Below are 10,324 nucleotides of genomic sequence, written 5' to 3' on the forward strand. Positions count from 1 at the left end.
CAAGCCCCTGCATGGGAAGGGGAGCGGCTGGAGGAGCTGTGCTGCTGCAGAGGTGCTTGGGGGGTGGGTGAGGCCAGGGTCACAGGCAGGGAGGAGGTGGCTGCAGAGGGTGCATCGACAAGGTGGGGTAGAAAAGTGTTCCTGCCATCCCTTGACATGGATCTTTGCAAAGACTGAGGGGCCTTTACCCAGATACCAGGATTGAGCTGGCTGTAGTCTTGTGGCTCCTGAGAGAAGCCTGGTGTGGAGCAGGACGTGTTTTTCCCAGCTGAGTGGCCCAGAAAGCAGGTGACCTGGAGTGATCATGGTGCTGGTAATGGGCAAGAGACAGGAGTTGTCAGGGAACACTGAGGGTCTCATTTCCATGGAAGTGGCTATGCTGGCTGCGTAGGTACTTAAGAGGATGTTGGGGTCCACAGCACAGCCCCATCAGTGTGAGGATGTGGAGCTGGTGGAATCGCCTGGGCCTTTTTCCTTGTGGTGGTCACCCACATCTCAGGTGCCATGACCAGACCTGCTGTGCCCCGATGGGGCCTTTGGGTACAGGGGTCCCGTCCGTCTGCTCTGGGCAGTCTGTGCTCCTGAGTCACTGACTGATCCTTGTCTTCTCTCCCTCTTCACAGTCCCTGGTCCAGGCAGCATTGCTGAATCAGCTGTTTGCAATTTCAGCCAGACACTGTCAAGGTCACCTGCTGTGGGATTAGCTGACCTTATGCTGGCTGGTACCAGCAGAAGGTCCCTGGCAGTGCCCCTGTCACTGTGATCTTGGATAACAGCAACAGACCCTCAGACATCCCTTCGCGATTCTCCGGATCCAGGTCTGGCTCCACGGCCACATTGACCATCACTGGGGTCCAAGCCGAGGACGAGGCTGTCTATTTCTGTGGTAGCTACAGTGGCAGTACTGGTTTATTTGGGGCCGGGACCATGTTGACCGTCAAAGGTGAGTCGCCAATTTCTTCTCGGTCTTTCCTTCCCCAGTGCGAAACTGTGACAGCAGCAGTGGCAGCAGCTGTGGTGTGTTGACAGTGAGTAGCAGGAAGTGAGGCAGAACCCAAAATCAGAGGAAAGCTTTTGACCCTTCTCCCTCCTGTCTGGATGTGGGGCTGAGGCACAGCCATGGCAGGGAATAACCTCTCCTTGGTGTCCCAAAGAACAGGGGTGACTTTCTGACTGGGGACACCATTGTCCTGGTCCCTACAAAACTCATGGTGTTGCTTTGTCCCCCACTTGTCTGTTCTCTGACTATGGCATTCTCTGTAACCTTGTCCTGGAAGTTCTGTGCTCCTGGGACACTGGGTGACCCACCTTTGCTCCTGTCTTTTCTCTCCCTATCTGATTTCTTGGTCCAGCATCACTGAGTCAGCTGTCCTCGGTGTCAGCCAACCTGGGAGACACTGTGAAGATCACCTGCTCTGGTGGTAGCCATGGCTCCTATGCCTGGTTCCAGCAGAAGGTCCCTGGCAGTGCCCCTGTCACTGTGATCTATACTAATAGCAACAGACCCTCGGAGGTCCCTTCACAATTCTCTGGATCCTTGTCTGGCTCCTGGGGCACTGACTGACCCACATCTTCTCTCATCTCTCCTCTTTCTCTCCAAGTCCCCTGGTCCAGGCAGTGCTGACTCAGCCGTCCTCATTGTGTCACAAGGTGGGAGACACCGTCAAGATCACCTGCCCTGGCCTTAGCAATAGTGGCCTAATGCTGACTGGTACCAGCAGAAGGTCCCTGGCAGTGCCCCTGTCACTGTGATCTATCTCAATGACAAGAGACCCTCGGACATCCCTTCACGATTCTCCGGATCCTTGTCCGGTTCCACGGGCACATTGACCATCACTGGGGTCCAAGCTGAGGCTGTCTGTTCCTGTGGTGACTGGGACTACAGCACTTATGCTGGTATTGTGACACAGAGAGATGTGGAAATGAGGTACAAAAGAGTTAAAAATGGAGTTTTTCTGTCCTTCTCATGGCCAAGCAGAGTGGTGAATGTGGGGCTAGTGTAGATTTTGGTTTCCTCTGTACAACCATGGCTAGGAATGTCCCCCCTTTTGTTTCCTAGAGCCCTGGAACTCACTTTGTGTCTGTGGACTGTTGTCCTGGTCCCTGCAAAACTCACGGTGTGGCTTTGTCCCCCACCCCACTGCCTTTTATTACTGATGACCATATTGTCCTGCTGCTACCTCTGTGGTGGGGGTGCACTGGGCTGAGCTCTGCTCCTCAAATGTGCCAGTGGCCTTGTCCTTTGTTCTCCTCTCACTATTGCATTCACTATAACCTTCTCTGGGCAGGTCTGTACTCCTGTGGCACTGGCTGAGCCTCTCTTTTCTCTCCTCTCCTTTTCCAGGTTCCCTGGTCCAGGCAGCACCACTGAGTCAGCCATCTTCAATGTCAGCCAAGGTGGGAGAAACCATCAAGATCACCTGCTCTGGGAGCAACAGCAACTATGGCTGGTACCAGCAGAAGGTCCCTGGCAGTGCCCCTGTCACTGTGATCTACTACAACAACAACAGACCCTCGGACATCCCTTCGCGATTCTACGGATCCACATCCGGCACCACGAACACATTGACCATCACTGGGGTCCAAGCAGCAATGAGTATGGCTGGTACCAGCAGAAGGTCCCTGGCAGTGCCCCTGTCACTGTGATCTATGATAACAGCAAGAGACCCTCGGACATCCCTTCGCGATTCTCCGGATCCACATCTGGCAACACGGGCACATTGACCATCACTGGGGTCCAAGCCGAGGACGAGGCTGTCTATTTCTGTGGTAGCTGGGACAGCAGCATTCCTGCTGGTATAATCGGGGCCGGGACCATGTTGACCGTCAAAGGTGAGTCGTCAATTTCTTCTCGGTCTTTCCTTCCCCAGTGCGAAATTGTGACAGCAGCAGGGGCAGCACCTATGGTGTGTTGACAGTGAGTAGCAGGAAGTGAGGCAGAACCCCAAATCAGAGGAAAGCTTTTGACCCTTCTCCCTCCTGTCTGGATGTGGGGCTGAGGCAGGTTTCTGTCACCTCTGCACCGTCATGGCAGGGAATATCCTCTCCTTGGTGTCCCAGAGAACAGGGGTGACTTTCTGACTGGGGACACCATTGTCCTGGTCCCTACAAAACTCATGGTGTTGCTTTGTCCCTCACTTGTCTGTTCTCTGACTATGGCACTGTAACCTTGTCCTGGAAGTTCTGTGCTCCTGGGACACTGGGTGACCCACCTTTGCTCCTGTCTTTTCTCTCCCTATCTGATTCCTTGGTCCAGCATCACTGAGTCAGCTGTCCTCGGTGTCAGCCAACCTGGGAGACACTGTGAAGATCACCTGCTCTGGTGGTAGCCATGGCTCTATGCCTGGTTCCAGCAGAAGGTCTCTGGCAGTGCCCCTGTCACTGTGATCTATACTAATAGCAACAGACCCTCGGAGGTCCCTTCACAATTCTCTGGATCCTGGGGCACTGACTGACCCACGTCTTCTCTCCTCTTTCTCTCCAAGTCCCCTGGTCCAGGCAGTGCTGACTCAGCCGTCCTCATTGTGTCACAAGGTGGGAGACACCGTCAAGATCACCTGCCCTGGCCTTAGCAGTAGTGGCCTAAAGCTGACTGGTACCAGCAGAAGGTCCCTGGCATTGCCCCTGTCACTGTGATCTATCTCAATGACAAGAGACCCTCGGACATCCCTTCGCAATTCTCCGGATCCTTGTCCAGTTCCACGGGCACATTGACCATCACTGGGGTCCAAGCTGAGGCTGTCTGTTCCTGTGGTGACTGGGACTACAGCACTTATGCTGGTATTGTGACACAGAGAGATGTGGAAATGAGGTACAAAAGAGTTAAAAATGGAGTTTTTCTGTCCTCCTCATGGCCAAGCAGAGTGGTGAATGTGGGGCTAGTGTAGATTTTGGTTTCCTCTGTACAACCATGGCTAGGAATGTCCCCCCTTTTGTTTCCTAGAGCCCTGGAGCTCACTTTGTGTCTGTAGACCACCGTCTTGGTCCCTGCAAAACTCACGGTGTGGCTTTGTCCCCCACCCCACTGCCTCTTATTATTGATGACCATATTGTCCTGCTGCTGCCTCTGTGGTGGGGGTGCACTGGGCTGAGCTCTGCTCCTCAAATGTGCCAGTGGCCTTGTCCTTGTCTGTCCTCCTCCCACTATTGCATTCACTATAACCTTCTCTGGGCAGGTCTGTACTCCTGTGGCACTGGCTGAGCCTCTCTTTTCTCTCCTCTCCTTTTCCAGGTTCCCTGGTCCTGGCAGCACCACTGAGTCAGCCATCTTCATTGTCAGCCAAGGTGGGAGAAACCATCAAGATCACCTGCTCTGGGAGCAACAGCTACTATGGCTGGTACCAGCAGAAGGTCCCTGGCAGTGCCCCTGTCACTGTGATCTACTGGGATGATGTGAGACCCTCGGACATCCCTTCGCGATTCTCCAGATCCACATCCGGCACCACGAACACATTGACCATCACTGGGGTCCAAGCCGAGGACGAGGCTGTCTATTTCTGTGGTGGCATCGACAGCAGTGGTACTGGTATATTTGGGGCCGGGACCATGTTGACCGTCAAAGGTGAGTCGCCAATTTCTTCTCGGTCTTTCCTTCCCCAGTGCGAAACTGTGACAGCAGCAGTGGCAGCAGCTGTGGTGTGTTGACAGTGAGTAGCAGGAAGTGAGGCAGAACCCAAAATCAGAGGAAAGCTTTTGACCCTTCTCCCTCCTGTCTGGATGTGGGGCTGAGGCAGGTTTCTGTCACCTCTGCACAGCCATGGCAGGGAATATCCTCTCCTTGGTGTCCCAGAGAACAGGGGTGACTTTCTGACTGGGGACACCATTGTCCTGGTCCCTACAAAACTCATGGTGTTGCTTTGTCCCCCACTTGTCTATTCTCTGACTATGGCACTGTAACCTTGTCCTGGAAGTTCTGTGCTCCTGGGACACTGGGTGACCCACCTTTGCTCCTGTCTTTTCTCTCTCTCTCCGATTCCCTGGTCCAGGATCACTGAGTCAGCCGTCCTCGGTGTCAACCGAGGAGAGATGCTGTGAATATCACCTGCTCTGGTGGTAGCCATGACTCCTATGCCTGGTTCCAGCAGAAGGTCCCTGGCAGTGCCCTTGTCACTGTGATCTATACTAATAGCAACAGACCCTCAGAGGTCCCTTCACGATTCTCCGGATCCTTGTCCGGCTCCACGGCCACATTGACCATCACTGGGGTCCAAGCCGAGGACGAGGCTGTCTATTTCTGTGGTGGCTGGGACTACAGCAGTTATGTTGCTATTGTGACACAGAGAGATGTGGAAATGAGGTACAAAAGAGTTAAAAATGGAGTTTTTCTGTCCTTCTCATGGCCAAACAGAGTTGTGGATGTGGGAGTGGTGCAGGTTTTTGTCTCCTCTGCCTGACCGTGGCTGTGAATGTCCCCACTTCTGTGTCCTAGAGCACTGTAGATGATTTTGTGTCTGTGGACCATTGTCCTGGTCCCTACTAATCACATAGAGTTCCTTTGTCCCCCAGCCCTTTGTCTCTTGCTCCTGGTGACCATGTCCTCTTTTTGCTGCCTGCACTGCCTCTCTGCTGGGATGTGTTGGGCTTGGCTCTGCTTCCCAAATTTCCCTCTGGTTGTGGTTCCATCCACTCCCCTCTGACTGTAGCATTCCCACTCCAGCTGCCCAGGAGAGGACCGTATTCTTGGGGCACTGGCTGACCCCCACTCTTCTCCCCTCTCTCTTCTTCCTCTCCAGGTTCCCTGGAGCAGCATCACTGAGTCAGCTGTCCTTGTGTCAGCCACCATGGGAGAAACCATCAAGATCACCTACTCTGAGGGTAGCAGTGCCTGTGGCTAAGTCCAGCAGAAGGTCCCTGGCAATGCCTCTGTCACTATGATCTGGGCATCCTGCTCTGGTCCATGGGCTCTGTGCCACTCGTCTCTAGTGAGAGCAACTGTGCTGAAGGACCCTGTGTCTGTGTGAGAGGCTCTCCCCTGTGAGCATGGGCTGCCTTGGGCAGGGTGCTGTGCAGAAGCCCTGAAGGCTGTGGCCAGGACTGGAGGAATCTCTGGACCTGGTGGGAACTGTGTCAGAGGTGAGAGACAGCAAGGGTAGAATCCTGTGCCAGGCTCTGCTCTCAGCTCCTCCAGCACTGTCCCTGACACCCTTCTTGTCCCCACACGGTGTCAGTGTGGTTCCACTGCACAGTCTGAGGTTCACAGGGCTACCAGGAGGCAAAGGGGCTGTGGACAACCAGGTGCCAGTGTGTAACACCGTGGTGCAGATCCCCGGCTGGGGGCTTAAAAGCAAGTCAGTCTTTTCCTCTCTCCTCTTGCTCTCTGGGTTCCCTGGTTCAGGCAAGACTGACTCAGCTGTCCTTGGTGTCAGCCAGTGTGGGAGACACTGTGAGGATCACCTGCTCTGGGAGTAGCAACAACTTGTATGGCTGTACCAGCAGAAGGTCCCTGGCAGTGCCCCTGTCACTGTGATCTACTGGAATGACAAGAGACCCTCGGACATCCCTTCGCGATTCTCCGGATCCTTGTCTGGCTCCACGGCCACATTGACCATCACTGGGGTCCAAGCCAAGGACGAGGCTGTCTATTTCTGTGGCAGCTACGACGGCAGCAGTGCTGGTCAGCATGGTGGAGGCACTGACTGTGGCATTCTGCCTCCTCTTACTGCTGCCATTTCTCCTTGCAGGACCCTCACACCTTGGGTTCTTTGTGGGTGGCTCTGGGCTCTTCTATCGCACTATGGGACCTTTGGGCACAAGGCCCCAGGCCCGATGCCCTGTGGAGGGCTGTGCTCCTGGGACAATGGCTGAGGCCTCTCATCTTCCCTCACTCTCTCTCTCTGTGTTCCCTGCTCCAAGAAGCATTGCTAAGTCCACCGTCCTTCTTGCCAGCACAACTGGGATCTCCTGCTCCAGGGGTAGCAACAGCTTGTATGGCTGGTACCAGCAGAAGGTCCCTGGCAGTGCTCCTGTCACTGTGATCTATGGCACTGACACCAGACCCTCGGACATCCCTTCACGATTCTCCGGATCCTGGTCTGACAACACGGGCACATTAACCATCACTGGGGTCCAAGCCAAGGACGAGGCTCTCGGTCACTGCAATGCCCTGGAGGGCAGTGCTGGTTGGCATCCAAGTGCCCTGTAGTGTGGCCATGGTTGGGTGCTCTGGGATGACTGTTGCTGTTTGCTTTGTGTGAGTGGCATCGATCCTTCTGCTGGTGCTGGAAGATATGGAAGTGTCACAGCTCCTGGATAATGCACAACTGTGACTGGGTACTTCTCCCCACAAATACCACGGCCAGGAATCTCTGGACCTGGTGGGAGCTGTGGCAGAGGTGACAGACAGCAAGGGCAGAGTCCTGTGCCAGATTCTGGTCTCAGTTCCTCCAGCGCTGTCCCTGAGGCCCTTCTTGTCCCCACACGGTGTCAGTGTGGTTCCACTGCACAGTCTGAGGTTCACAGGGCTGCCAGGAGGCAAAGGGGCTGTGGACAACCAGGTGCCAGTGTCTAACACTGTGGTGCAGAGCAGCCCCCACTGGCTCCTTTGGAGGCTGCTGTGGGCCATGCGGTGGGCAGGCAGCAGAGGGGCTGACCCAGGCTGGACAAGAGTTGGAGGATTCTGTGGACAGTTGATTGATGTGAACTCCAACCATGGTTGCTGTGAGGCCACTTGAGACCCCCAGCTTTGAATTTGGAGGACCTGAGGGCTTGTGTTTCCTTCCTGTTGAGTAGCCTTGAAGCTCCTGGTCTTAGTGTGGCTCCAGTGCCCTTTCACAGTCCCAGTTCTCTGCTTGGAGGTTCCCTTGTGGCAATGAAGAGAGGCCCAGTGTAGCACCTGGTTTGAAGCAGGACCTGGTTTGCCCAGGTCCTCTGTCACTGCTGCTGATCAGTGCACAGGTAGTGTGGGCACCCGGGGACCAGGAAGCACCAACCAGACTTGGGTGCTAAAGGGCAGGTGGATGTGTCTCCAGAGGAGTCTGCAGTGGGCAAGGGGAGCACTAGGGCAAGAACTCCAGGGAACACTGATGGCCACACATCCAGAGAGGGGCTGTGCCTGGGCAGGTGGGGACTTAAATGTGAGTCAGGGTTCACAGCACTGCCCCGTCATTGTGGGGATGTGGAGGTGGTGGGATCACATCATGGCCTGGGTCCCTCTACTCCTCATGGTGCTCGCCCACACCTCAGGTGCCATGGCCAGACTTACTGTGCCTGGATGGGGCCTTTGGGCACAGGGGTCCCATCCCCCTGGCCAGGGAGGACTCTGCTCCTGGGGCACTGACTAACCCACGTCTTCTCTCCTCTCTCTCTGCAGGTTCCCTGGTCCAGGCAGTGCTGACTCAGCCGTCTTCATTGTGTCACAAGGTGGGAGACACCATCAAGATCACCTGCCCTGGCCTTAGCAGTAGTGGCCTAATGCTGACTGGTACCAGCGGAAGGTCCCTGGCATTGCCCCTGTCACTGTGATCTATCTCAATGACAAGAGACCCTCGGACATCCCTTCGCGATTCTCCGGCTCCAAGTCCGACTCCACGGGCACATTGACCATCACTGGGGTCCAAGCCGAGGACGAGGCTGTCTATTTCTGTGGTGGCTACGACAGCAGCAGTGATTCCACAGTCACATGGAGCAATGGGGAAGTGATACTGAAATCTGCTGCCATTGTAGACCTCAGTCAGGAGTCTTTGCTGTTCCTATTTGATGGTGGGGCAGGTCCCCATCATGACCCTGCCCTTGCTGCCCTGTGCTGAAAGTGACTGTGCCTGGTGCCCCAACTTGGATGCCCCTTAGAGCTCCAGGTCTATGCCCATCCCAAGTTTAGGAGCAATGCCTGCAGAAGGGTGTGCTGGGGGCAGTGTGTGCTCTGTGGGCAACGCCTGGGCCAGCTGAGGGAGCAGAACCCTGCAGACAAGCCCCTGCATGGGAAGGGGAGCGGCTGGAGGAGCTGTGCTGCTGCAGAGGTGCTTGGGGGGTGGGTGAGGCAAGGGTCACAGGCAGGGAGGAGGTGGCTGTAGAGGGTGCATCGACAAGGTGGGGTAGAAAAGTGTTCCTGCCATCCCTTGACATGGATCTTGGCAAAGGTTGAGGGGTCTTTGCCAGATAGCAGGACTGAGCTGGTTGTAGTCTTGTGGCTCCTGAGAGGCACCCACCTGTAGTGCCTTGGTGTGCAGCAGAATGTGTCTTTCCCAGCTGAGTGGCCTGGGAAGCAGGTGGCCTGCAGTGATCATGGTGCTGTTATTAGCCCTGTGACAGGAGTTCCTGGTGCAGCCAGGCCATGGTCCTACTGGGCAGGAACACGGACTGGGTGGTCCTTGGCTGAACTCAGAGCTCAGCAGCGATGTTGGGGAAGGAGCAGGCAGCCCAGAGTGATTGTGCTGCCTTTTGGTGGGCCAGAGGAGCCTGCAGTGGGCAGGGGGAGCACTGAGGCAAGAGCTCCAGGGAACACTGATGGCCACATATCCAGGGAGGGGCTGTGCCTGGGCAGGTGGGGGCTTAAATGTGAGTCAGGGTCCACAACACAGCCCCATCATTGCAGGGACGTGGAGCTGGTGGGATCACACCATGGCCTGGGTCCCTCTCCTCCTCGCGGTGCTCGCCCACACCTCAGGTGCCATGGGTGGACTCTCCGTGCCTGGATGGGGCCTTTGGGCACAGGGGTCCTGTCCCTCTGCCCAGGGAGGACTGTGCTCCTGGGGCTTTGACTGATCCATGTCTTCTCTTCTCTCTCCTCTCCCTTTTCAGGTTCCCTGGTCCAGGCAGCACTGACTCAGTCACCTCTGATGTCAGTCAAAGTGGGAGACACCGTCAAGATCACCTGCTCTGGGAGTAGCAGCAGCTGGGGTTATGCTGCCTGACACTACCTGGCACTGCCCCTGTCACTGTGATCTATCGCAACAGCAACAGACCCTCGGACATCCCTTCGCGATTCTCCGGATCCGAGTCCGGCTCCACGGCCACATTGACCATCACTGGGGTCCAAGCTGAGGACGAGGCTGTCTATTTCTGTGGTGGCTACGACAGCAGCAGTGGCAGCAGCTATGGTGTGTTTTGACAACAAGCACCAGGAAGCGAGGCAGACTCCAAAATGAGAGGAAAGATTTTAGCCCCTGTCCCCCCTTTCTGGATGTGGGGCTGAGGCAGGTTCCTGTCCCTTCTGCACAGCCACAACAGGGAACGTTGTTTCTTTCTTGTCCCAGAGAATGAGAAGTGACATTGTGGCTGGGGACCATTGTCCTGGTCCCTATAAAACTCATGGTGTAGTTGTGTTCCTCACCCCACTGTCTTGCTACTGATGACCATGTCCTCCTGCTTCTGCCAGGGCTGCCTCTGT

At 55.7% G+C, this 10,324-nt stretch overlaps 1 gene segment (V, D, J or C); it reads left to right on the forward strand.

Moving 5' to 3' along the window:
• The first annotated feature begins 332 nt into the window (after positions 1 to 332).
• LOC116795856 lies at positions 333 to 10,045 on the forward strand. The segment is given in 5 exon segments: positions 333 to 336; positions 1,976 to 1,979; positions 8,850 to 8,859; positions 9,516 to 9,601; positions 9,736 to 10,045. Coding segments are annotated over 4 exon segments (407 nt in total).
• The last annotated feature ends 279 nt before the right edge of the window (positions 10,046 to 10,324 follow it).

The sequence above is a fragment of the Chiroxiphia lanceolata genome, chromosome 18 (assembly GCF_009829145.1).
Source record: "Chiroxiphia lanceolata isolate bChiLan1 chromosome 18, bChiLan1.pri, whole genome shotgun sequence".
Classification (NCBI taxonomy): domain Eukaryota; kingdom Metazoa; phylum Chordata; class Aves; order Passeriformes; family Pipridae; genus Chiroxiphia; species Chiroxiphia lanceolata.